General features: G+C 47.3%; 2 protein-coding genes and 1 long non-coding RNA gene across 7 annotated transcripts in view; 1 reads left to right on the forward strand and 2 right to left on the reverse strand.

Moving 5' to 3' along the window:
* Positions 1-5,790, reverse strand: part of LOC103099654 (uncharacterized) — a 17,842-nt gene extending 12,052 nt beyond the window's left edge. Inside the window, exon 1 of the long non-coding RNA XR_460756.3 lies at positions 4,741-5,790. This is a non-coding gene — a long non-coding RNA (uncharacterized LOC103099654). The remainder of the gene's footprint in view (positions 1-4,740) is intronic.
* REC8 (REC8 meiotic recombination protein) lies at positions 5,596-12,207 on the forward strand. Of its 5 annotated transcripts, none has more exons than XM_007479865.3 (19): positions 5,597-6,644; positions 7,373-7,441; positions 7,630-7,772; positions 7,884-7,959; positions 8,114-8,234; positions 8,578-8,662; positions 8,816-8,895; positions 9,153-9,297; positions 9,431-9,506; positions 9,587-9,690; positions 9,821-9,900; positions 10,450-10,596; positions 10,740-10,803; positions 10,944-11,095; positions 11,261-11,309; positions 11,392-11,458; positions 11,570-11,695; positions 11,796-11,902; positions 11,988-12,207. In XM_007479865.3, the coding sequence occupies exons 1-19, from the start codon at positions 6,589-6,591 to the stop codon at positions 12,077-12,079; spliced, it is 1,839 nt and encodes a 612-aa protein (XP_007479927.1). In that variant the 5' UTR covers positions 5,597-6,588; the 3' UTR covers positions 12,080-12,207. The 5 variants fall into 5 exon arrangements, with proteins under 5 accessions (XP_056666085.1, XP_007479927.1, XP_056666084.1 ...); XM_056810106.1 differs by having other exon boundaries at positions 9,599-9,690; XM_007479864.3 differs by having other exon boundaries at positions 5,598-6,644; positions 9,818-9,900.
* Positions 12,179-27,108, reverse strand: IPO4 (importin 4). The gene is made up of 30 exons (XM_001380158.5): positions 26,923-27,108; positions 26,734-26,820; positions 25,997-26,076; positions 25,852-25,893; positions 25,373-25,502; positions 25,076-25,255; positions 24,570-24,635; positions 24,364-24,465; positions 24,196-24,279; positions 23,715-23,879; positions 23,448-23,501; positions 22,746-22,855; positions 22,410-22,518; positions 22,069-22,198; positions 21,591-21,704; positions 21,325-21,438; positions 20,888-21,008; positions 20,510-20,621; positions 20,281-20,399; positions 15,415-15,492; positions 15,268-15,325; positions 15,052-15,157; positions 14,722-14,915; positions 14,576-14,623; positions 13,949-14,074; positions 13,605-13,813; positions 13,031-13,163; positions 12,833-12,937; positions 12,644-12,713; positions 12,179-12,543 (listed from the first exon to the last, which is right to left on the reverse strand). Exons 1-30 carry the CDS (start codon positions 27,091-27,093, stop codon positions 12,413-12,415), a joined length of 3,348 nt encoding a protein of 1,115 aa, XP_001380195.5. The 5' UTR covers positions 27,094-27,108; the 3' UTR covers positions 12,179-12,412.
* Between the last annotated feature and the right edge of the window lie 212 nt (positions 27,109-27,320).

A 27,320-nucleotide genomic window follows, 5' to 3' on the forward strand; every position in this document is an offset into this window, starting at 1 on the left:
GGGCAAGTCACTTAACCCCCATTGCCTAGCCCTTACCACTCTTCTGCCTTGGAACCAATACATAGTATTGATTCCAAGACAGAAGGTAAGGGTTTTTTTGAAAAGTGCCCCAAAGTCAGGAAATAAGATATCTTGTGCAAGGAATAATAATTACAAGACCCATGTTACTAGGTCACAGAGGATATAGGTGGATATAATGTGTAAGACTGAAAGATAGTAAGAGCTGTCAGGGTCCAACAGGATTTTATATTTGATCTTGGAGGTGGTAGGAAGCCACTGGAGTTTATTGAGGGAAAGGGAGGAGTGACATAATCAGAACATAACCAGCAGATAGGTGGAGGATGAACTGCCCTGGGGGAAAATGTCACAGCCTGCACCAGGGTGATGGTAGTGTCTGGGGAGAAAAGGGAAAAGATGTTATGATGGCAAAAAACAGGCTTTGGGTAAGGTGAGGGGTCAAAGAGGACATCTAGATTTTAAATCTGGGTAACTAGGAGGATGATAGCACCCTCAACAGTAACAAAGTTAGGAAGAAGGGACGTCCCGGTTTGGGGGAGAAGATAATGAGTTCAGTTTGAGACATGTTGAGTTTAATATGTCTGTGGAATATCCAGATCAAGATATACAATAGGCAGTTGGAGATATAAGACTGGAGGTCCCAAGGAAGGTTAGGGTTGGAGATCAAAGAAGCCTAAGATTGAAAAAGATGGACTGCCAATGAAGGGATGGAGGAAACATGCCCTTCCTTTCTTTGTGTGGAACATCACATTCTGTCAGAGTTGGTTGTAACACAGCGTAGTAATGATAAATGGCTTTTTATCTCTTATTCTTTATTACAAGGTATAACATTCTGGGGACAGAAGAGGAGGAATCTGTTTGGAAATAACTGAAGAAACATCAATTTTAAAAAAATTAAGAAGGGAAAAGAAAAGGATTGGTTAAGCGTTGAGAGAAAGGTTTAAATAATGGGGAGCTCACATATTCCATTGATGTCTTCTCCATGTCAAGAGAACATGGAAGGGGATGCCTTCACAGGGTGGAGCCAAGATAGTGTAGAAGGTCCAGGGACCATCTGATTTCTACCAAAGTACCCTCTGAAAGGATATGACTCCTCAAAAAGAATTCTGGAGCAGCATAAGCCACAAAAAGGCAAGGTGAAGTAATTTTTCAACCCAAAACAACTTAGAAGACTAGCATGAGAGCTCTAGTGCAATGTGGTGAAAGTGGTGTGCAGTGTGCCAGGGCAGGGCCCACAGAGGCAACAGGCCTTGGGATCAACTGAAATAGCAGCCAAGGCTTCAGGAACTCTCAGCCACAGATGGTAAAGGGGGTGAGACAACAAACAAGGGGTCCTTTTCCTGCCTCTAGGTGCAAGACTCTTATCTCATTGTCCACAAGCAAGACCCAGTTGAGATCCTGTGATGAAGTCACAGGGTGAGGAGCACTTGCAGGCACATGGGAGCAGGGATACACAGTTCCAAGGGATAAAGGAGTGCTTGGGGTTACTCACAGACCAGAGCAGAGTCCAGGAGAATATTAAATACATCTCTCCTTATGTCATACCACAAAATCAAATAAGCAGAAGAAAACTTGGGAAAAGAAATGAGAATGATATAGGAAAATCATGAAAAAAGAGTCAACAGCTTGGTAAGGGAGGCACAAAAATACAGAAGAAATTAATATTTTAAAAAACAGAATAGTCCAGTTGGTAAAAAGAGGCACAAAAATCCTAAGAAGAGAACTTATTAAAAAGCAGAATTGGCCAAATGGAAAAAGATATACCAAAAGGCACTGAAGAGAAAAACTTCTTAAAAGACAGAATTGACCCTTTGGGAAAAGAGGTACAAAAACTTACTGAGGAAAAGAACTTTATACAAAGTAGGAATGGCCAAATGGAAAAGGAGGTACAAAAGTTCACTCAAGAAAATCAAGTCTTAAAAATTTGAAATGGACAAGAAATGGACAACTAATAACTCCATGAAACATTAGGAAAAAATCAAACAAAACCAAAAGAATGAAAAAATGGAAGAAAATGTGAAATATCTCATGGGAAACACAACTGACCACAAAAATAAATCCAGGAGAGATGTTTTAAGAATTATTAGACTGCCTGAAAGCCATGATAAAAAACAAAGATCTTAGAGATCATCTTTTAAGAAATCATCAAAGAAAACTGTCCCAATATTTTAGAACCAGAGGACAAACTAGAAATTGGAAGAATATACCAATCACCTGCCAAAAGGTTTACTACTGAGAATATTATAGCTAAATCCCCAAACTCCCATCTCAAAGAGAAAATATTACAAGCAGCTAAAAAGAAACAATTCAAATATCATGGAGCCACAGAAAGGATCAGAGAGCCTGGAATATGATATTCCAGAGGGCAAAGGAGATAGAACTTCAACCAAGAATCAACCCCCAAAATTGAGCATTATCCTTTAAGGGGGAGAAATGGGTATTCAATGAAATAGAGGACTCAAAATTCCTAGTGAAAAGACCAGAGTAGAATGCAAAATTTGACTCTCAAATACAGAACTCAAGAGAATCATTAAAAAGCAAATGGGAAAGAGAAAACAAAAGACATTCAATGAGGTTAAACTGTTTACATCTCTATGTGGGAAGATGATTGTTGTAACTCCAAAGAACTTTGTCATTATTAGGGTGGTTAGAAGGAATATACATGGGCAGAGGAGGGCAAGGGTATGAGTTGAATATGATGGGATGATATAAAAATAAAGTAAAATTGAGGCATGAGAAAGAGGAATGCATTGAGAGAAGGGGAAAGGGAAAAATAGAATGGGGTAAATTATTGTACATAAGAGGCATGAAAGAGGGTTCACAGTGTAGGGAAAGATGGGGGAGGTTAGAAGAAGAGCATGTGAACCTTACTTTCATCAGACTTGGCTCAAGGAGAGAAGAACATACACAATCAATTGGGTATAGAAAGCTATCTTACCTTACAGGAAAGTAGGAGGGGAAGGGGATAAGAGAAAAAAGAACAGGACTGATAGAAAAGAAAAAATTGGGGGAAGTGAAGGTTAGAAACTTAAAAAAAAAAAGATAAATCAGATGGAAAGTAACACATAGTAATCATAATGGTACAAAATTTTTTTACAAATCGCTAATAAAGGCCTCATTTTTCAAATACATAGAGAAATGAGTTGAATATATAGGAATACAAGCCATTCCCCAGCTGATAAATGGTCAAAGGATATGAACAGGCAGTTCTTAAACAAAGTATTTAAAGCTCTCTATAGTTCATGGAAAAAATGCTCTAAATCACTATTAACTAGAAAAATGCAAATTAAAACAACTCTGAGGTGTCACCCACACCTATCAGATTGACTAATATGACAGAAAAGGAAAATGAAAAAACTTGGAGGGAATATGGGAAAGGTAGGACATGAATGCATTGTTGGGGGAGTTATGAACTCATTCAGTCATTTAGGAGAACATTTGGACCTATACCTAAAGGTCTATAAAACAGTACATATCCTTTGACCCAGAAATACCATTACAAGGTTTGTGTGCCAAAGAGAATTTAAAAAAAAAAAAGAGGAAGGACCTATATGTACAAAAATATTTGTAGGACCTCTTTTTGGTGGGGCAAAGATTTGGAAAGTGATGGGGTACCCACCAATTAGGAAATGGCTGCATAAATTATAGTATATGATTGTAACGAAATACTATTGTGCTGTAAGAAATGATAAGCAGGACAAGTTCAGAAAAACCTGGGAAGACTTACACTAACTAAAGAACTAAAGAAGAGTGAAATAAACAGAACAAGGAGAACATTGTTCAGTGACAGGAATACTGCGCAATAAACAATTGAATAAAGAGCTGTTCTCAGAATACTATGATCCAAAAACTATCCCAAGACTCATGATTAAAAAGTGCCATCTGCTTACAAAGAAAAAAGAACTCAATTTGAATCTAGACCAAAGCAAACTTTTTCACTTATCTTAATTTTTTTATTTGAATTTCCTTTTACAAAAAGATTAATATGGAAAAATATTTTACATGATTGCATATGTAAAATCTACAAGAGATTGCTTACCATCTCAAGGGGGTTGGTAAAATAGAGTAAAACAAAGTCCCTGATCAATTGGTAAAGGTAGTAATCAATAGAGTATACTTTCCCTTATAGAAAGCAGGCTTAAGGAATGTACTTTCCTAGGCTGTAACAACAGATGGTCAGGGGAACCAGGGGATGCCCCCTCAAGGACAGGATAAACCAGGTGCAGGATAAGACATACAAAGGAAGGTCCATCCTCCCAATTTATGGTACATCTGGCCTGCCTCCGATATTTGATTTCCCTGGTCAGTCTGCCCCAGGCCACATTTCACTTTTTTTTTTTAACTTAAAGCCATATATCCTTCATTAGCTTTGTATGAGCTCATTTTACCTTTTCACCTTTCTCACCTGTAACTTTGCCTCAGGGTGGCTTTCACTAGGAAGGCTGCCCTGGCCAGTTAGGTATGTATTATTAATCAATAGATTAATAAACAAATATTGGTTCCATTAATTGAGTTTCTAGGTGTCCAGACTCGAAGTGCAGCACTTCATTGGAGAGTTAGGGGGAGGAAAGGAGGGAGAGAATTTTAGACTCAATATTCTTTGAAAAATGTTGGAAACTATTTTTCCATGTAATGGAGGGGGGGATAAAATAAAATTTAATACAAAAAAAGAGAAAACACGGAAGAAGACAATTAAGTAGTACAGAGGATAGAGTATCATACCTGAGTTCAAATCCGGATTCAGACACTTCCTAGCTTGTGTGACCCTGCGAAGTCACTTAAACCAGACACAGATAGTAATCCACGTCACTGGAGGGAACATGGAGATCACAGATTCACTGGCATGCCTATTTTCCTATGGCAGGAATGGATTAAGTATAGTGTGTTGGTTTCTCTCTCTTCTCTGACTCCTCCTGACCTTGCAGTCATCCTCCTATGACTTAGCAGTTACAAGACTCCCAGTTCACAGCTCCCTTAACTAGCAATTCACTTGGCTTTTTGCTATTACTTTGTTTCCCTTCTACACCAACTTCAGAAAGTTATCAACCGATTGACTGCCTAAAAGGAATATTCAAAGGTCACGATGTATTGTGGATGGGACGAGTAGGACGCCTTGGGGATCACGTTTATGCTAGATTCGACAGGTCTCAAATAGAGCACTTTTGAGTCTGGTCTCTCCCTCATACAGGATCCTCTGTTCATGTACGCGGCATAAATGCTTTTCAGCCCCAACTAGACTGTAAGTTTCTCGAGGACAGACACCGGTGTTGAATCCCTGGAACCTTACATAGAGTAGCGTGCTTTAATAAATGCTTTTTTGATGAATGGATTGGCTGGGAGTGATTATCGTCAGTGTCTCAAATGGGGTACTAAACACAGCGCGGGATTCTCAGTTAATTATTAGATAAATCCCTGACGTGGGGAGAAAGGAAGGAGACGAGGCGAGGTCCCTGGGGCCAACTACGGATAGCGCCCAACAGTCTCCCGTCCCTCTATTGGCTGAGAAGCAGCTGTTGCTAGGACCCCAGGCGCAGAGAACAGTCATTCCTCACGCCTATTGGCCAAGTCAGGATTCTTCTAATTGACTGGAATATCAGTCACTAGGCGTTAGGGGGCAAGGGCGGGGCGGGGAACAGGAGGACTGTAAGAACAGAAGCTAATTATTGGTCGGTCCCCTTATTTCTGTCTTTCCCCCGCACTTGCGGTTTCGAGGAGCATTTCTGATTGGTCACCTAGGAGCCCCTCCACGGACAGCTGACGAGAGGCAGAGGTTCAGATCTGGAAGCTCCTAGAGAAGCTAACGCTGCTTCTTGGCATTTGTGCCTGATTGGCCGTTCCCAGGAGGCCACCATCCAATCAGCGGAGGCCCGAGGAGGGAACGAGAGCGCCTCCTGCAGTAGGCAGCCGGCTAGTGGTGAAGTAGGACCGAGGAATCTAGCTGCGAAAACCCCGCACGCTGTACCTCGCTCCAACTCCCCGACACTGAAACTCCACTGTTTGGGGCCAGAAGAAGATTCTGTTGTTAGGAGTTGGGGATCCTCTTTCCTCCTGATCCTGGGCAGCAACAGGAGGCACCAGCACTGCCCGTCTCCCCTCTAGGGTCTGAGAGGCATCCCTTCTCTCCCCCCGCAGGATTTTTTCCCTACGAGGCAGCATCTCCCAACCAGAGCCCCCTTTCGGGCTTTCAGAGTGACTGGCTGGGGCTGGGGCAGGGCACTGCCACACCTGACTTCCTCTCCCCGGGGTGTGGAAAGGGACATCTCCCTGTCCTCGGGAAGACAACCTCTAATATCTTAGTAAATTTATCTATCTCACTCGCTCCCCACAGCTGTATTTATAGATCTATACCTGTTCGCAGTTTTTACCTAGTTATATCGATCTTTTAATAGGTCTATTTATTTGTTCACAGACACTATTTTCCTATTTTGTATGTCCAACTCTTTATTGAATTAGTAGGGAGAGCCTCTCACCATAAATCATTGCTACTAAGGGATCTAGGAAAGGTAGCTCCTTTGTAGAGTTTAGAGCACAGGTTCAGAAAGGTGAGAGACAGAAGACTGGAATGAGAAGATGTTCTATTACCCAAACGTGCTTCAGCGCCATAGTGGTTGCTTTGCCACTATCTGGTGAGGGGGGTAAAGGGGACTTGTGGGGAGGCAGAGGAGAGAGATAAGGGGGAAGAGGGAGGGAGAGAGAGAGGAGAGAAGGGGGGAGAGAGAGAGGAAGGTTAGAGAGAGGAGAGAAGGGGGAAGAGGGAGAAAAAGGGAGGGAGGGGAAAGGGGAGGAAGGGAGTGGGGAGGAACAGGGAGAGGGAGGGGAAAGAGAGGAAGGAGGAGAGGAGAGAAGAGAGGGAGGAAGGGGGATAGAGGGAAGGAGAGTGGCAGGGAGGGGGAAGAGAGAGGGAGGAGAGAAGAGGGAGAGGGAGAAAGGGAAGGAGAAAGGGGAAGAGGGAGAAAAAGGGAGGGGGGGGGAAGAAGGAGAGAGAGGGAGGAAGGGAGGGAGGGGAGAACAGGGAGAAGGAGGGAGGGAAGAGAGAGAGAGAGCATGGGGGAGGGGCGGTGAAGAGAGAGTTGAAAAGAAAGACGGGAGCCTCTGCCTCTTACCCTCTGTGTGACCTGGGCAAGTAACTACCCTCTTTAGATCAGTTTCCTCTTCTATAAAAGGAGGGAGTTGAACTAAATCTCTAAAGGGCTCTTTGCTTGTCTGCTACTCTGTGAGCTTGCTAAGAGAGGCCCCTCCCAGGCCCTCTCCTCTCTAAGGCTTCCCCACTTGGTTAGTTCTTGCTTATACTCCTGGAGTGCCCTATGAAAACCCCTAAAGGGTGACTGATTCTTCTACTCCTGTCTGTTTCTAGGCTGGCAGCCACAGGCGGCACTCGGCTAGTGAAGCGCGAGTACCTGAAGGTGGATGTGGTGGAGACATGGTGAGAGCCCCTGCGATTCTGGGGGTTGGAGGAGGAAGGAGGTTGGAGACGGGGACTGCCCCTATTGGGGGACCAAGGTGGGAGGAAAAACAAGGTTCATTTTGGAAACACTAGGAGTGATTGAGGGCGGGAGGCCGGGCATTGGTGGCCATTTGGACATTCATCAGGTAAGGCTGTTGCCCCCACAGTGAGAAGATCCTGCAGTATGTGCTGGTGCAAGTGCAGCCATCTCTGCCCGGCGTCCCCAGACCCCGCTTCTCCCTCTATCTCTCTGCCCAGCTCCAGTTCGGCGTTATCCGTGTCTATTTCCGACAATGCCAGTACCTTGTGGGTAAGGTGGCAAGGGAAGCTGAGAAAGCTCAAGCGGAGGGCCCCGGGTGGGCGGAGGGGAAGACGGTCCGTTCTCTGCCTTCTCACTTTCTGTGCTGCGTCCACTCCACAGAGGACATCCAGCATATCCTGGACCGCCTGCACCGAGCCCAACAGCAGATCCGTATTGACATGGTGGAATCAGACGTGTGAGTACCCACCTCCAGATAAGCTATTCCACCCTGGGGCCAGGGATGTGGGACTCCATCCCATTCCGGCCTTCTTCTGGCTGTGTTGGTCCTCACCCGGCCCATCCTTTCCTTCTCTGCTCTACTGTCTGACAAATTTGCTGTTGCTACGCAGAGCTGGCCTCCTGCTGCCCGACCCGCTGACCACCATGGAGGCCATGGCAGATGCCCCTGACCCCTTCTTTGGAGTGATGACCATTGACCCTAACCTTCCTAGTCCCTTCAATATCCCACAGGTATGGAGGAGACTCATACCACAAACTAACTTCCGGTTCATGGCCAACTAGCCATGGGGCAGGGGGGAGGCAGATGTTAGTGTAGCCACATATAGATCTGCTGTCCAAGAGCGGGAGAGTGCTGTGGCCTTGTCTAAAGCCATCTAGGCAACCCTAGCTAGTAGTTTTCCATGGAATAGAAATCCATCATGGAAATAGTTATTCAATATTATTTGGAGGGTTGGGACTGGGAGAAAAAGTGCCTAGGTCAGGGAGCCTCAATAGTTTATGAAGTACCCTAGGGAAAAGAGCTGGAAGCCCACAAAATAAACCATATCCTTTGACTACTGGGCTTTGCCCAAAGGTTCGACACCTCTTGGAAGCCCCAACTCCTGAGAGGACTCCTAAAGCGACCCCTCCTCAGGACTACCTTCAACCCAGGAAGTCAGGTGAGCAGTTTCCTGGCTCCCATGGGGCCATTTAGATGGTCAGAGAATCATCTTTCTGGGAAGGGACATAGGAAGGCCCCTAGGACTGTGGGACTGTTTGCTTAGAACCTGGAAGTCAAGAGGAATGGAACTGACATCATCTCCTTCTCTCAGACAAATCCCCCATCACTGTCCTGCCCCCTGAAACCATCACCCTTCAGGAGGCAGAGCCAATCCATGTGCTTCATATCGAGGTGAGCAGAATCTGGAACTGGGGGGCCTAGAAACGGAGAGCAACCATCTCCCTGCCCTGGACTTGAGAGAATAGCCACAGGCTCCTTTATTCCCACTCTTCCTTACCCAGTTCTCATTTTCCCACATCCTCCAACCCATGAAGAGCCTTTTTCTAGTTCTGCCTTGGACTTGGTCCCAATTGATGTCTCTTCTTTCTCCACAAATATGCTTCTTTGGTCAAAAGAAATGCATCCATTCCCCGGTACTGTCTCCACAGGGTGAGCAGGACCTACCAGAAATCTCCCATCAAGACCTGGACCTGCTGATGGCTGGGGATGAAGAAGCTATCTTATTGGAGGAAAACTCCAAGAGCCATCCTCCTGGGGAGCACCTCCTGACCCAGATCGGCCCCATCTCAGATGGTCAGCCCTCTGGCAGGGTGGGGTCAGAACACTGACCTTAGGAGGGGGGTTCTGTTGAACCATCTAATGAGGAAGTAGCTGAAGGGAGGGAGTCATCCCATCCCCAGCCCTCTCCCTCCTCTCTCCCTCACAGCTGTAGAGTCGGTGGAAATGTCCAGGGCCCCTGAGAAGGAAAAGCCCCCCCGGCTGTCCCCTTCAGCCCAGACACAGTAAGTCATCAGAGGCAGGCTTTCATTTCAGGAGCTGAGTGACTGTGGGGGTGGGTGCCAGGTGGAAACCAATTGCTCAGCCTTGTCTCCAGGATCCAGGAGGTAGCGGAGCCCCTGTCCGAGAAGGAACTGGTCCCTGAGGAGCTTGTGTTACTGGTCCCAGAGGCTGGTCCTTCCCCACCAGGTGAGTGCTCCTTCCCCATGCTCACTTCCAGGTCTCTATTCCCCACTTCTGGTGTTGGGTTGGAGTTTGGGGCTCCCTAAGTGGGCGGGGTTTGGGGCAGAACCAGAATTGCTGTTGTTCTTGGCAGAAGCGATCTTGTCTAAGGAGCTACTTCTGCCCAGGATGCCTAGTCCTTTAGAGCCTCCTGTTCAGGTCCCCAGCAGCCCTGAAGTAAGTACTGCAGCTCACCCCCATCCCCTGCTCCTTTCCCACTGCTTCAGCTTCCTAGAACTGTTTTGGGGATCCTCTATTAAGAGTCTTAGGGGAAGGGTGGCTGGGTGGCTCAGTGGATTGAGTTGGGTCCAGAGATGGGAGGTCCTGGATTCAAATCTGACCTCAGAGACTTCCTGTGCGATCCCAGGCAAGTCACTTAACCCCCATTGCCTAGCCTTTACCACTCTTCTGCCTTAGAACAATACACAGTACTGAATCTAAGAGATGGGATTTTTAAAAGTCTGGGGTGAAAGGGAAAATAGGGAGCACAGTGGATAGTGCCCCAGGCCTGGAGTATAGAGGTCCTGGGTTCAAATCTAGTCTCAGATACTTCAGGGCTATGTGATCCTGGACAAGTCACTTAACTCCGATGACCTAGTTCTAGCGGTGTTCTTCTGCCTTGGAATGGATACTAAGACAGATGTTAAGGTTATTTTTAAAAGTCTGGAGTGAATCTTGGTCAAGTTAACCAGGAGGTTAACCAATGCTCTATTCCCTGCAATATAGCTGATCCTCCCAAGGCTGTCCCCACCGCTTCAGCGTCCACCCTCCCGTCGCCAGCGCCGCCTGCAGCTGTATGACAAGGAGACCCAGATTTCTCGAGAGGAATTCCAAAATCAAGTAGTACAAACCCAGGCCCACACCCGGGACTGCGTGAGTGTGAGGGCGTCCCGGGCCTGCTCAGGTTGAAAGGAGGGTAGTGAGACAGAGAAGCCCCTGGCCTGATGAAGAGAAGGGGCCTGCTGGTCAGGAGACCCTTTCCGCTTCAGAGCCTCGAGCTTCCTTTCCCTTCACAGCCAATGGTCCAACCTCTGGGGCAGATGAAGAGCCCCGCGGAGCTGCTGAGAACTCCAGTTTATGGTAAGAGGGATGAGAAGGGCTTGGCGGTGGCTCGAGGCAGAGGATGAGTGTGGTGTTTGATGGACTCTGTTCATATGTGTGTATGTTCAACCTAGACCTTAATCTTCCAAATTCCTGCCCACCCTCTTCTTTGTCCCCAGCTGGATGGCTACACCCAGAGCTCCTGGATCTCTGGACTCGCTGTGCCCGGGTCCCCCCAAAGAAGCTCCAATATCGGCCCCGCCCAGAGCCCGACTCTCTGGTTGAGCAGTTAGAGGAAAAGAGAAAGGCCGAGGCCACGAGTGAAATCGAGGTGCCCGGCCAACCCCACTTATCACAACACGACCCCTCCACGCCCTGGTTACCTCAAGTCGGTTCTCTGGGGTTTGGATGACGGCAGCCCAGTGCTACACACCAAGCAGACTCCCAAGTGACCAAACTCGTGACAGCGTTCATCACTGCCCCTCTCTCTCCTCAGACTCTTCGAGATGCCCAAGAGCCCAGTGGTCCCCTGCTACTGTCTTCAGGTAAAGCTCGGGAGAATGTGAGTGTGAGTGGAGGTGAGGCCATGAAGGGAGAGACCCTCTTAGACCATTTCCCCCACGATAGAGCTCTCCTTGGAGACGACTGAGGAAGAGAGGTCCCGCCTCAGTTTCATTCCCCCTGAGGAGAGGTGGTAAGGGGCAAAGACACTAAGGGATGAACACTTGGTGGGAGGGGAGGGAAGAGAACTCTGCTCTGCTGTGGCCCCGTGACCACCTCCCAGGTGACACCTCTGTCCTCAAAGGGGCTTAGGTGAGGTGGAGGTAGAGATGCCGGTGCTGCCTGTGGTCCCGGAGCTTCCAGAAGTGCCCGAGCTCCCCCTGCAGCTCACCCCAGATCCACAGCTCCTCTCTCCAGAGGCTGTGCAAAGGTACTGATGGCAATGAGAAAAGGGAGGGGAAAGATGGGGCCCAGAGAAGGCCCAAAGAGCTCCACAGTATTAAGCTAAATGCTTCTTGGACCCCCTACAGGGCTATCATATTGGAGTTACAGACTTCAAGAGAAATACATTTCAGCAACCTGATTCCTCCCTTTGCCCCCCGTCTGGTGGCTGCTAGGATCTTCTACTTGCTCCTGGGTAAGCTACTGTGTGGAGGGAGTGGGAAGTGGCTGGGCCCAGAAGCTTCCTCTATCACAGTGCACCCACTCTCCATTCTCTGCAGTGCTATCAAGGCAACAGGTCCTGTATGTGGAGCAAGAAGAGCCCTACGGCAGCCTCATCATCCGGCCAGGGCCTCGGTATCCCTACCATTAGAGGCCCGTCTTTTGGATGTGCTGGGAGACTGAATATCAACTGCTGTATGATAACCCTGCCCTCAAGTTTCCCCATTCCCTACCCCAAAGCTGCAGTGCATCAAAATAAATGGACTTTATTCAAATCAAGTCAAGCCTTTGTCCATAAAGTCCAACACAGTAACAGAACCAGCCCTAGGGGTGGCTCTCAAAAGGCAACAACCAAGCTCCACAAGTTGTCCTGGGGATGGGGATCTTTGGCAGGTACTCAGCTGGAACCAAGGCAGAAAGCAGTTCCCCCAGGAGGGGCAGGATTCCCTTTTCATCCCAGCCCCAGGAGGCCATGTTCCAGGCCCTAGGCGGGTCTGAGCATAGCCTCAAGTTCCTGGGCCTTGTCAGGGGGCAGAGCTCTCAGTGCTCCCTGGAACTTGCCTACGTACTGGTGGGCCAAATGAGTCAGGAGCTGCAGCAGTGAAGTCTTGGTGTCTGGGGATGGACAAAGGAGAGTGCAGGGTCACCAGAAGGGCAGCAGGAACGAACGCGGATCATTTCCCCACATACGTGACCTCCAGTCCCCCCCCCTCACCTTGTGGGACCTTTTTGGCACTCAGGGTAACGCTACATATCTCAACGAGCTCGCAAGCCACATCGGCCACCTGAAGGGAAGGGGGAGAGGAGAGAACTTACACCGGCGCCAGTAACTCTCGCCCACCTCCGCCCCAAGGCCCAAAGCCCAGGGTCAGGGAGCTAGGACAAAGGTTTCTAGGCCAGGCACCTGCTCGGGGTAACACTGAAGTAGGAACTTGAAAAACTTCCCCAGAGTGACCCATTCCTCCAGATCCTCCTTCAGTGGTAGCACGCGGAACATCGTGGTCAGCACCTAGGCGCACACACAAGTCAGCCGGGCCAGAACGTCCCCCTCGGCTCCCCTTCCCTTCCACTTGGATACCAGACGCCCCCCTTCTCCTCCTACCTGTGGCAGGGGATTGTCTACGGGGTTGGACATCAGCAGGCGTGCGAAGGCCCCACAGATGTTGTCACGGACACGGTCGTGGCGCTCCCGCGTAATGAGAGAGGACAGGAACCCCAGGATCTTAGTCATATGCCTGGGCTGTAGTCAAGGAACAGGGCCCACAGGCAGGCCTCTCCACAGATCCTGTGCCCAGTACCCAAACCCCCACCCACAAAGGTGGGATGTGCTGGAAAGAGCATTGGATTGGGAAACAGAAGGCTTGGGCTCTAGTCCAAGCTCTGCCATTAGACCTTGGCCAAATGACTTTTCTGAGTTTCGGTCTCCTCATCTGTAAAATGAGGGAATTACTATTGGTTCCAGAGGACTGATGACAACACACACCTTCCTCCTCGGGAGAGGCGGTGACTCTGGGTAGGGAATGCTGGCCACCCTCACTGCCTTCGTCTAACTGTACGGGAGGTATATCAGAAAAGGAGCAACCTTGAAAAACACACCAGCAAAGCATCCCGGGGAGACAAGACCACGTGCCCGCAGGTCCCTCCCACAGCCCCGGCCACCCCCATGATGAGGATACTCTTGGGCAGGGCAGCCCCCATGCTCCATCAGCACGCCCAGCCCAAAGATGGCATTGCTCCGCACCTCGGGGTCTGCATCTTGGCCGGCGCACAGCAGCACTGGCAGCAGCCGAGACACAAACTGGGACGAGGCGGGCCCCATGCCTTGCATCGTCTCTGCCAGGGTCCCCACTGCAAAAGACTTCTCTGCCACCGAGCAATTTGGCTTCTGTCAAGGGGAGAAGAAGACCAATCAGATGAGAGAATGGGGGTGCAAAATTGGGGCTGGAGCTGAGAATGGGTCTTAGGGCACGGGGGAGGTTCAACAGCAGGGGTCAGCAGTCAAAGGAGAGGAGTCACTCACCGCCTTGCGTAGCAGCAGAGGTAAGAAACCAGCAAAGAAGGGGGCGAAGGTGTCTCCTCCAGAGGCGCTTGCCAAAGCTGGAATGACTTCTCCTGCATGCTCCAACAGCATGGCATCATACTCCGCCTGTGGAGCTGAGGCACTCAGAGGACGACCCCAACCAAGGAAAGCCCCCCAGCCAACCTGCCCAGCTCCTCCGGGATCAGGGCACCTCTGAAAGCCTGCCCTGTAACCACGAGCTCCTTTCCTGCCATCTTACTCATCCAAGCTGCTTTTGGCTCTGCTCTCTCCTCCTCCCCCATTCATTCCACCACTCTCCATTTGGACATCCTAGATGCAGACGGTACCCCCTCTCCTCCCATCAATCCCTTTGGTGCGGCCTTGTCAAGCACTCTGGACTCGCCTTTCTCCGTCTCTGTGAGCCCTCCAGGGATCCATTCTGTCCTGTTTGCTCTCTATCTAGCTAAACGGTGGGCCTAAATCCCTTACCCTTCACATCGTTTTCTCTTTTGGAGCTTAGCTTAGTGCTGGACACACAAGAGGCACTCACGAAATACTGATAACCAGCAGTGGGTTCCAGACCACGCCACCCCCCCCATAGCCAGTTTTCTCAGCCGTTCCTCTCACCTGTTCCATCTCATCTTCCTCTTCCTCTTCCGGATCCTGACACGCTATCTAGAAGACAAGGTAAGCTCAGCCCTGGGTCGGGAAGGGTGGAGGGCCGGACTGTCCAGCCCGGCTCATTTCAGGGTCCCTCCCCATAGGGCTCTCACCTTCTTCTGCAGCACAGCCTTGATGACTTTGCAGAGCTCAGGCAAGCGGCAAGGAGGATGGAGCACAAAAAGCCCACAGCTCCGGAGCACGCTGTTCAGGGCCTCCAGCACAGACATCACCACCAGCCGCTCACGGTCCGTATTCACCGCCTTCAGGAAGGCTGGGATCGTTCGGTTCAGGGCCACCATTAGTGCTGGAAAAGCAATGTTGTCCTGATGGGCCAGGAAGTCTAATGATAGCTCCCCAGCCCTCGTCCAGTTTGGGATGCTGTCGCCCAGCCTGTCCTGGATGATACCAGAGCACACGTAAAGGCAGGCTTCCCTCCTTACCACAGCTATTCGGCTCATGGGGGCAGGACTGGTAAACCTTGTGAAGAGAACAGCAAAACTGGCCCAGCGTTTCATAAGCTGACTTTCGAACATTTATGTGGGGACACTGGTGGGGAGGAAGGAGACAGACAGCAGAGGTAGTGCTTGCTGCCTTATTCAAAGGCTCTCTGTCCTCCCCACTCAGCCCTTCCCTGGCCCCTTGACCAACACCCTCACCTCCAGCAGCTTGAACACTTCCTCAAAGGCAGAATTCATGTAGGGAAAGAAGGCCACACTGAGGAGGAGAAATACCAACATGAGGGAGAGGCTCCCTCCATCCAGAGAAAGGAGGAGAGAAGCGAGCAGGACAGAAGCACAGCGTACCTGGCATTTACAGAGATTTCTCCCAGGGCAGTGCAGGTGTCTTCCTTCTCATCAAAGAAAGCGTTCTCTACATTATACCTTGTAGAGAAAGGAGAAATTCAATTAAGTTCCACAAACATGTAGTAAGTGGCACAACAGGACATATGGAGTACTAAAGAGAGGAGCCCTGGCCACTGGACTAGAGAACGAGCCTGCCCCAGTCCTAGTCCTACTCAGGAAATGGGTCTGGAGGTCTCTCTCCTCAACAGGACCCTCTCACTTCCACCTACCTGTCACCCCAGGGTCTACAGTACTTTACCTGTGTCTCTGCAACAGGGCTACAGTCTAGTCTGCATGACTCTGAGGCAGATGGGGTCTCCCTCCAAGAATCTGGTTAGTCTGTCTCAGAGTCTACTTTCACTTGTATTGGACCCAAGAGGATAACATCTTGGGTAGAGGGTTCCTTTGTCCAGCTGCCTTCCTCTGTAGTTACATAAAGCCACCAACATCCAGTATTCTCAATTAACACCAACATTCCTGACTCCTTGACTCTCTATCAACAGTTCTGGGAGAGTAGAGCTATAACCAATTATTACAGAGATTAAAGGATTTGGGAGACTCCTTGGTCCAGGATTAGATGGAAGCTATGCCCAACAGAACCACAACACTGAAAAGTCCTTCCTTAACATTGAGTGGATAGATGGACCCCCCAGTTCTCTCAAACCTACTCCACGAAAAACCTGACAGTCACAGAAGATTGAAAAATGATTAAGAAATCCAATGAGAAACTACAGTAAGTTATGTCTTCTGCTCCATGACTATATAAAAACTCAGCCAGAAGCCCATGAGCAGTAGGAATTAGGGTTGCTTTTTAACCTAGTGCCGGTGCACATAAACATGTTAGTCACTTCCTAGCTGGACCAAAGACAGGCCAGAGAAACATGTAGCCTATAGGAATCTGTGACTATAGATTTAAGAATGAAGGAGAAAGACTCGAGGAAAACAAACCCTGGAAAGGGTGGGGTAACTTGGCACAAACCCTTAGGAAACATAACCTTTAGGAACCAAAAGCTGGAGAGACCAAAGTCACCAAGCAATATTTAAAAACAAACAAACAATTGCCTAGAAATGTCCTCAAATACAATTAAGCAGAAGAAATGAACTTATAGGAGTCTGTAAGCATTTCTTCACAAGGACTACATAAAATGCCTAGAAGAAATGAAGCAACAGATAATGAGATAAAAGCCATAGAGAAAAGACATGGAAGGAGAAAAGTTTAGGAGAGTAAAGTGGTAAACCTTACCCAAGAAATGAACTCTCTGAAAACTATACTTGACCAAACCTAAATGACTTTGAGATAGCAGGAAACATAAGAACAAAATCAAAAGATGAAAAATCAAATATTAACATGTTGATTATCAAAAATAATTGACATGAAAAACAGGTCAAGGAGATATTTAAGAATCATTGAACTCAGGGGATGGAGATTGGAGGTCTTGGGTTCAAATCTAGTCTCAGATACTTCCTAGCTGTGTGACTGAGCAAGTCACTTAATTCCCATTGCCTAGTCTTTACTGTTCTTCTGCCTTGAAACCAATACTGAAAGGTAAAGGTTTAAAAAAAAAATCACTGGGTTCCTTGAAAACCAAATTTTAGAAAATTTGAATAAAAAAAAATCAACAAAACCTACCCAGACCTATTAGAACCAGAGGGCAATGTGAATCTAAAACAAATACAGTAATTATTTCCTGAAAGAAATCTGAAAAGGAAAAGTCCCAAGAATGTCAGAGACAAAATTCAGAGCTTATGCCTAGAAGGAGTAAGAGTGGCAAGTAACCACAGTCAGGATCATATAATACCCAGTAACTTTTATTATAAATAACAGGATACAACATTCCAAAAGGCAAAAGATCAAGACTTGCAACCAAAGACAACTTAGCCAAAGCTGAATATTATTCCCTGAGGCAGGCAGGGCATCACCTTTAGTAGAACAGAGAACTTTCAAGCATTTCTAATGAAAATATGAGACAAATAAGAACCTTGAAATAAAAATATAAGAATTAAGAGAAATCTTTTAAAGGTAAATTTATACAAGCAACTGGATGATGATATAGTGCTAACATTTTAGTGGGCAGAAAATAAATGTCTTCAAAGAATATTTAGGGAGTTAAATAAGAAAAAGAAGACCTGGGGTAGAGTGACTTGGATTGGTTTTGTTTTATAATTTTATGAGCAGGGAGAAAAAAGAAATAAAATAGGGAGGAAAAAGAAGGTAGAAATGTCTTTCTCATAATTGAGGTACATATAATTATACAAACATGTAGGAAGGGGTAGAGGAATACTATTATCAGATGAACCTTACTCATCCACAATGAACAAAGGGTTGAACCCATACATATACACAATTGGTACAGAAATACATCAAACTCAATAGAGAAACAAATGAGAATAAGTTTAAGAAGGAAAGAATGGTCATGAGCAAAACACACTTTCTAAACCTAATGAGATAAGGGGAAAAAAGAACTAGAATATAAGGGGGTTAATCTTAAATTGCCCTTAAGCCCTGGCCAGGGAATGTATGTGTATGAATACAGTGGAATATCATTACATGATAAAGTGAGCACAACCAAGAGAATGATGTACACACACACACACACACACACACACACACACACACACACACACACACACACACAAAGAAACAAACAACACTGTAAAGAAAAACAAGGATTTGCTCAATGTGGTGACCACACCTATTTCCAGAAGACCTGTGCTGAAATATGGTACTCACCTTCTAGCAGCAATGATGAGCTCAAGTAGTAGAAAGAGGCCCATGTTTCTACATGGCCACTGTATAGCTTCATTTTGCTTGACTATGCTTATTTTTGTTATAATGTGGTGTTTTGCTTTCCCCCATCTTTAATGAGGAGGAAGAATTGAGGAAGGAGGGAAGGAGAGCAACAGTGATGCCAAAAAGAAGGGCCATTAAAATTTTTTTTAAAAAGCACTGATGACAATGGAAAAACACTTCAGAAGAAAACAAAGCAAAACAGAACTGTTTTAAAAGTAATGTGTGGGGGCAACTGGGCAGCTCAGTGGACAGAGAATCAGGTCTGGAAACAGGAGGTCCTAGGTTCAAATCTGGCCTCAGACACTTCCTAGCTGTGTGACCCTGGGGCAAGTCACTTAAACTCAATTAACTAGTCCTTACCTCTCTTTTGTTTTGGAATCTATACTCAGTATCAATTCTAAGACAAAAGGTAATTAAAAACAAGATTAAAAATAAAACAAAACTAGCATGTGGAATTTATTGTTCTTTCAAAGCAAGTGGTATTACATGGAGATTTATGGTTTCATATGCAATCTTTTTGTGTTCTGTATATATGGAAACACTTAATTTCTTTGGTCTTTAAAGTTGATAATAAAAATATTTTTAAGAGCTGAAAAAGCCAACTACTTAAGTAATAAAACACCTCCACAGCAACTTCATGACTATGAAACCTTTCCATCTCACTTTGGAGCTGAAACTTCCTCTGTGGGTATTGTCTCTACCATTCAAATAAGATGCAAGAGAGAGAGAGCAAGCATTGTCTCTATTTTTCTACTTGAATCCCTACCACTGAACACAAGGCTTTGCTTGTTGTGAGCATGCAACAAATGCCCATTCATTCATTCATTCATTCATCCTATACCTCTAGTCCTCATCCATGAAGATGACTCTAGTTTTTTTCTCTGGCTTTTCATCCATACATCATCACTTGCCTGCAGACATCTGCTTCTAAAGGTTCCATTGGCATTCTGAATTCAACATTTGAACCAGAACTTGCCTCCTCCCCAAATCTTCCTATTCCTACTGAGGTCTTCAATATCCTTTTAGTGTCCAGATTTACAGCTCGGTGTCATTCTAGACCCCCCCTCTCCTTCTTGAAACCAATCACATGACAAATCTGTCAATGCAATGTCTCTTCTATTTCTTGAATTGACTTCATTTTCTCGGGTTGCCACCCTGGTCAATCTGGTCTTACTGTAGTTGGTTTCCCTGTTTCTAGACTTATCCTTCTTTAACCTTCCTACACAGCTGCTAAAATAATCTTCCTGCAAAAAAACCTGACCATGTCACTCCCTACTTCAGGAATTCAGTGGTTCCCTAAAAAGACAAGCTCCTCAGGTTAGTATTTTTAGATCCTCACAATCCAAATCCAACACCAGCATTCCTTTTCTAAGCTCAGGTCAATTCTCTTCCCTTTGAGCATTCTGTGATATCCCAAACTTACATACTTAGTATTCTTCCAAGTTGACATTCCTTCTCTCCCAACTCAGTATCTTAGCACAGGTTATCCTTTATGCTTAGAAAGCAGGCATGCTTCCCAACTCTATGAATCCTAAGCTTTCTTCCTGACTCAGATTGAGGATTCCTTCTTGTGGGAAACATTCCTTGATCTCTGCAGAGATTAATACTTTCAGGTTCCTCAAATTTCATCAGTTTCTCTCAAGAGAACATAAGCTCTTTGAGGGCAAGAGTAATTTTTCCCTTTTGTATCTCCTGTCCCTAACATAGCCCTTGGCCCACAGTAAACCAAAAAAAGCACTAAGTGTCGATTGACTTATTAAACTGAAGTGGCTACTGTGTTCCAAGTACTGGTGTTAAAGAAACATAAAACAATCTGTCTCCAAGAAACTTAATTTCTACCAGAGATGATATAAGATGCACAGGTAAATAAAACACAAGGGGATTTTAAGAGGGAGATAACACCAGCTTCAGAGAAAGAGGTGGCATGAAAAGAACATAAAGATGAGGGAAGAACAGATATGGAGGCATGTCAGCTCCCAGTTAATGGATTATCTCACTGACTTCCTCTTTAATCCCTGTCCCCCCAGGTTTCACACCCTGAGATATCAGAGTCCTCTTCCTCTTCCTCAGTATCTTCATCCATCAGCTCCTCTTCTTCGTCTTCTCCCTCGCTATCATCAAAAAGCAGGAAGGAAGTGTTTGTGTCATAGACGGGCTGCAAGAAGGATGTCAAGGTTATTTAAGCAGGAACCTACTCTATCTTCCCACTAGACTTTCTTGAGCCATAGCCCAGCACATCTCCACCTTCTCCAGTCCCATCCTTACCACAATGCCCTCAGTTGAGCGCAGTGATGACATCATGAGTGCAGTGATTTTTGGTAGGTGGGGGACCAAGCCCATACCCATCAGTCCTGACAGTGCTGCGAACAAACTATACCTTTGAGAGGAAGCAGAGCAAACAGAAAAAGGGTTTAGTCAAAGCATGAGCTACTGAAAAAAGGACAAGCAGCACAAGAAAGTAGACCAAGGATAGGTGAGAAAGTTGTGATGACAAGGGACGACAAAGATTTAGAATGAGAAAGTATGGCTCAGAAATCCTGAATTAATCTCAGGGACAAGAATTTGGACAGGTGAGATGGCCAGGTCCTCCCTCCCCCTCAATTTCAGGAGGTGGAGATCAGGCGGAGAATAAGAATGACTCACGTGCATCGACGAAGATCAGGGTCATCCACCTGGTCACAGAGGCGCAATCCCAGGAGGCAACACTCCTCAGCCAAGGGCTTCATCGGCTCTCCCACCGCTCGAGCTAAAACTCCCAGAGTTTCTAAGGAAGGTCAAGAAAGACAAGGAGAAAGTATAGCATTCAAAGCCAGATGGGCTAAAGTGTTCCTGGGGGGAAGGACTTTGGGCTGGATGACAAAAAGGAAATGAGATCAGTCAGGAATCTGTGAGACCAAACATAAGGCAGTGACACAAATCTGGAGGGGCAAAATGAAGACCCACAAGAACTTGGCAGGGATAAATCACAGCCCCCAACAAAGCCTCCAGTAAAACAAGCAGAAAATGGGAATAATAAGGAGGGGAGATATGGGAAGGGATGCTCTGAAGAACTGGATGGCCTGTGAGGAAGGCAAACTCACCAAGACTCTGTATCTGCACAGCTCGAAGGTCTTCACGCCCAGTCACCAGGTATTCCCGGAGATGCTCCATGATGGTGGGAAAGTAAGGTATCAGGGAACTTTGGGCCGCACTGGCTGCAGGAATGGTGAAGTTAGGGGAACTAGGAGATGGAAAAGATCTCCACAAATACATTCTTTGGAGAGGCCTGCACAACTTTTTCCAGGTAGTCAGAGTATAGCCCTTCCACCCCCAACCTGGGCAGCGCAGCCCTCTCTCCCCACCTCACCGATGGCCCCCATCGCGCTCACAGCCAACTCCTTGGCTCGGGGGCTGGTAGGTTCTCGAAGGGGCTGTAGCATCCGCTCCATCAACTCTTGGAGGTATGGCTCCACCTCTTGTCCTATAAGGATCAGAGAACTATAGAGCTAGAAAGGAACTCAGAGACCCCCTCAGTCAAACCCCTCACTACACATAAGAAAGGTGAAGCTTGAGGTGACACAGCTGACATCAACTGACTATACCATGCAGAACGGTCAGTTCAGGGCCCTCTCTAGACCCGTTGCTTCTTATCAACTGAAGGAACAACTTAATGAATCATCCCAATCCCTGTCCAAGCAGTAGGCAGTATGTAAGAGAACAAGATGCTCTGTTTGTCCCATTCTATGCTACTACAGTGGCAAATACATGCCATTGGTCTTAAAATAACGGGTACACAATTCCTCAAGAGCCCCCCTCCACCTCCCTCAGAGCTCTCTGTCTCATACCCATGCTCTCCACAAAATTCTCCAGGGCATAACAGGCCTTGGCAAGGTGCCGTGTGTTTCCAGGTGGCACAGACTGGAGGTATGACAGGAGTAGGGGCATCACTTCACCAGAGAAGCTGCTGATATTAGGCTATAGAGAAGAAGAGAAAGAGATCAGGTCAGGTGAGGATGAAGTTTGAACGAAGAGGAACACAGCTTTGGCTGGGGAGTAGAGATCTGGGGTGGTTCCCAAGGAAAGAGAAGAAGGACATGGCAGAGTGAGAGCCTGGTGGGTTTTATGTGGGCAGAACTCAAAGAGGGGGAGAGTGAGTACAGGAGGCACCCACTTCTATCTTACTAACCTGCAGGTTCTCAGAGAATTGGCCCATGGCAAACAGTGCAGCATTGCGCACCACCTGGGAAGGATCAGCCAAGCCCTTGCACACAGTCTCCAGCAGTGGGGTCATCAGTCTAGGGGGGCGGCAGCAAGGCCAAGAAGGAAGGGTCTGAGATAGAGGGAACCCGGCAATGGACCCTACAATACCAAAATGGGGGGAAAGGAAGTAGTTTCTAGGAAAATTCTACTTTCTTCGCTCCTACTGGGAGCCTCTTGTCTCTCCTTTCTTTGTCCAAATACCTTCAGACCCTCATTCCCCTCTTTAGAATCGGGTCCTATCCCTCCACTTTCCTGAGCCTACCTCTGTCTGATATAGTCCCCAGCACCATCAGACAACACAGCCAGCAATAAAAGTCCTGCTTTTCGTTGATACGGGCTTTGTCCATGAAGGGCTTCTTCCAGCAATGGCATCTATGGGAGTGGAAAGATTAGCTGACGACGGTTACTGATCTTCCAGTCTGTGCTCTACCATTCCAGCCCCAGTCAGAAGTATCAGATCTTCCCTCCAAAGGGGGTAGTAGTTAGAGAGTTTGACTCCCAGCTCTGCACCTTACTCCCACTGTGATTGAGAGCAAGTCATTTAACCTTTGTGGGCCCCCATTTCTTCATATGGAAAGTGAGGACTTAAGAACTGAACCAGATAGCCTCTAATGTTTCCTGCAATTCCAAATTTATGATCTTATGATCTACATGCCTAATGCTGCCATGGAAATATCAACATTCAATGCATTATCAAGAAATAGATTATGTTAGGGGGCAGCTGGATGGCTCAGTGGATTGAGAGCCAGTCCCAGAGACGGGAGGTCCTGGGTTCAAATCTGGTCTCAGACACTCCCTTAGCTGGGTGACCCTGGGCAAGTCACTTAACCCCCATTGCCTAGCTCTTAACCACTCTTCTGCCTTGGAACCAATACATAGTATTGATTCTAAAATAGAAGGTGAGGGTTAAAAAAAAAAAGAAATAGATTACATTAAGGTGAAGGAGCATCTGACCAATACTCACCAACTGTGGAAACAGTTTCTCTGGAGCTAGATGCAGGGCCAACACATCTATCACCTGAAAAAAAAGAGTCTTTCAACTTCACCTCTGTTCTCTTCCCCACTATTCTCAATACTCCCCATCCACTTCCAACCCTAATTTTCTACTTCCCCAGACGCTAGCCTTTCTTCCTTTAGCTAAACCCTGTTTCTGAACCTCTTTCCTCCCTTATACTACATCTTCCAGCTAGTTTCCTTGTGGCCCACTAAGACCTCATGTTCCCCTTCCCACCTGCACAGCAAATTGCTTGGGCGTCTCCACCTCTAGGCCTCCTTCTGGCTCCTCCTCGTCAGTATCTTGGTCTTCAGGGTCCAGCTGCCCTGGAGGGGGCTCAGAAGTGATGATGGGGAAGAGGGTGCACAATAATGTGTTCAGGAGTCGATGTTTCAACAGAGCCTATGAGCAGATATTACCAGATTCTATTACTTGGGGATCTCTTCACTCCTACTACCCCTTCTTTCCAGTCCCCAAATCCTAGTTGCAAGCCTAGAAGAAATCTAGGGAACCTCATGATGTAGAAAAAACATCTCTGGTTTGTGGGACAGAGCCCAGGGCTTGAGGTTGACTTCTCCATTGGGCTACTTGCTACATACACAATGTAAATATCTAAGACTTTAAAATTAGGTAAGGAAGCCCAACAGAAAGGTGAGGATGGTCCAGAGAATACCTGGGGCAGTATAGGTTGGGGGGCAGAGCAACAAAGAAGTCCCACCTTGCTCTTAAGTTTGACCAGGAAAGAGACACAGCAGAGAATCCGTACTCGTACTGCATCTCCCAATGTGATGGTCCTAGCCACCTGTGCCCAAAACAAATGTAATTCAGAGATGGAAAAATGTCCTGAGAGGGGAGCAAACAAAGAGGCTCTGCCAGTCTTCCTTACCTCCAGGCAGAAGGTGAGAACTTCGGAGAGGTAAGGGGTGATGATTGGTAAATCAGATTCTAGCAACTCATCTAGGGCTTCTAATACTTCACAAGCCTTTGCCTAAGATGAAAAAGACAAATAGTCTGCATAGATGCCTTGGGGAGGGGACCTGAACTGTATGTTCTTCTCCTCTCTCCAGCAGGGCTCTTGCCCTTCACTCTCACCTCATCCACTCGGATTAATGTTTGTACCGCCAAAATGACCTTGGGCACCAGAGTCCTGGCATGAGGCTGAAAGAGTAAAGAATATATATGACAGACAGGAACATAGCACTGGAATGTGAATGTTATAGCTAATGCCATTGAGCTTTGTAGAGGCAGAGCTTTCCCTTGTTTGCTTATTGTCCCCTGTTAGGCTTCAAGCTCCATGAGGGCAGGGACTGTCTTTTGCTATTTATATCCCCAGCACTCAGCACAGTGCCTGGCACAAAGGAGGCTTAGTAAATGTTTGTTGACTGATTCATGTCTGGGGAGAAAGAATGAGGGCACAGAGACAGAATGAAGAGGATGTACAATTTAGAAAGTTTCTTGGTCACTCCTTTTAAATAATCAGAGTCCTATAAGAACACTAGAGATGAAAGATGATTTCACTACTTTAACCTCATCAGAAGATAGTAGATTCCCCAGGTGAGGTACATGTACATATGAAGGGCAAAGAGGTGGTTTCTCACCAAGTCACTGGGGCACAGGTAGGGTGTCATAGTGGTTAGAGTTCGAAGGGAGTAGTAGAGGAGCCCAGGTGAGGCTGACTCCACCATAGTCTCATTCAATAGGCGAAGCAGCTCACGATGGTGTGGTCGGAATGCCTCAGGGCGTGAGGTCACCACCACACTCAGGAGAAGTAGTCCCATCTGCTCAAGAAGGTAGAAGAAAAATTATCTTATACACTTTGCCCTTTTCTGTCCTGAGCTTTGATTGTGTCTTAACCCTCTGACATTCTCAGCCTTCCCAGGCTCCATGAACCATACCTCCTTTTCATGGATACTGGTGCTCCGAGTGCTGTGCTGGAGCAGCTGCATTAACTGAGGCCAGGCATCCAGGCCTTCATTCCTCAGGATGGTTGCTGACAACTGAGCCAGGCTGAGGCTCACGTTGTGCCTGAGATTGAAGAAGCTATATCTTACTTTCAGTTCAGAAAATAAAAGGGGGCTAGTAGAATGGGACAGAGTTAGTATTTACAAGGCCACAGACGCAGACCCACTTGTGTCATACTATTATTTTCTACACATTCTCTTTCTAGATGACATACATCACAATCTAGCTACTTTCTTTTTTCTATCAGATGAGATATTTCCACTTCTATTAGATGTGTAATATCCCTTTCAGGGATGTCTTGCCTCAAGGAATCAGGAACCTGAGCTGAGAGAGGAGGCATAAGGTCTCTGAAATATGAAATCACGAAAAGGAGTCTCAAGAAACATTTGAGAAAGGATAGATTCATACTCACACTCTCTCATTCTGCAGGGATGTCAACACCAGGGATTTCAGACTAAAACATAGTAAAAAACAGGGTAGAAAGCACTTATTATATTCTATGCCTGACTATTTCTGACCCTCCCCACCATTCTTAGGTCCCTGGCTAGAGTTCTCACCTCTCCCGATTGTCCAGTGGCAACCGCCTCCATCGAGTGTTAAGCCTCCTCCTGATCAGCAGTGCAGAAAACTGCCGGATCTGGGGTGTAGAAGAAGGGCTAAGAGTCAGAGTAATGCAAATAGGAAGATGATGGGGCACAGGAAGAAGGAGAAAGAAGATAGTCCAAGAGATTCCATTACAGAGACAGGGGCAGGGGGAAAAAAATGATGTTCCTACTTTTAGGAGTTAGGCTAGAGAATAGGGTAATTCTTGGGGGCAAAAAGTATGAGATCCAACATCAGGGATCAAATTATCAAGGCATCCTAGGTGCTGGAGGTTAGTTACCTCAAGGAAGTAAAAATTAAGGACTCAGTGGGAGGGAGAAGTTACCATCAGGGTAAGTGCTCTGGTATCCCAAATGGCAGATACTAGGAAAGAGGTATGATGGTGTCAGAGAACTCTAAGGTTAAAGAAAAAACACTAAGTAAAAGGGGGAGTGGGATACCAGAAGTGAGGAGTTAAGTGTGTATAACTTAAGGAATTATCTAGAGAAGGGAATCTAAGAAATCACAGAAAACCAACGGGTGGGATACAAGAAATCCCACATTTGTAGGTGTAGGGTAGAGAGCAAGCCTCGAAGGTCAGAGGTCAATGGTGAGTAAGGAGGGGGGCTTGGGAAAATCTCTCGGTGGGATCGGTGCTTTTAACGAACTGGGAAAGTTTCGGTACCGCTCAGGAAATTCGGGGCCCTCTCACCTGAGGCTCGGGAGCGTGGGCCAGCAGCTCGCACAAGGAGGTCACCGCACTGGGGTCTCGGAGAGCGGCCCGGAGCTGTTCGGTGGCCTGGGGAGAGCCAGAAGGACACAGCAAATCTCAGGGGCTGGGAGTTCCCCCTCCCTTAGGTCCCGCCCCACCCCGCCTTGCCCCGGGAGCTCCGGTCCCTACCAGGCGGATTCGCTCCGTGTCCGGCAGCAGCAATTCCCGCAGGATCCGGTCCAGCTCCCCGGGCTCCATGGCAGCAGAGGCAGCGGCTGCCGGCCGCAGCTCCGGCACCAGGGGAAGGGGGAGGGGCTGCACGTGGGGACACTGACACCCGCTTCCGCGGAAGTGGCGCATGCTCGCCCAGTCCCCGAGTTGCCCAAAGGGACCGCCCACCACACTTCCGGGCAAAGAGTAGGGTCTTGCTCCCCCTAGCGGCAGGAGGGAGCACAGAGCGATGCTTTGGAAACGGCGAACCAGGGCGGCCAGAAGATCGAGGGCCTCTTTGCTGTGCTCCACCTAGCTCTGTTAGCAGCCACTTCCTAGATTCCCCTACTTCCCCCACCCTCGTCCCACCCTCGTCC

The sequence above is a fragment of the Monodelphis domestica genome, chromosome 1 (assembly GCF_027887165.1).
Source record: "Monodelphis domestica isolate mMonDom1 chromosome 1, mMonDom1.pri, whole genome shotgun sequence".
NCBI classification, from domain to species: domain Eukaryota; kingdom Metazoa; phylum Chordata; class Mammalia; order Didelphimorphia; family Didelphidae; genus Monodelphis; species Monodelphis domestica.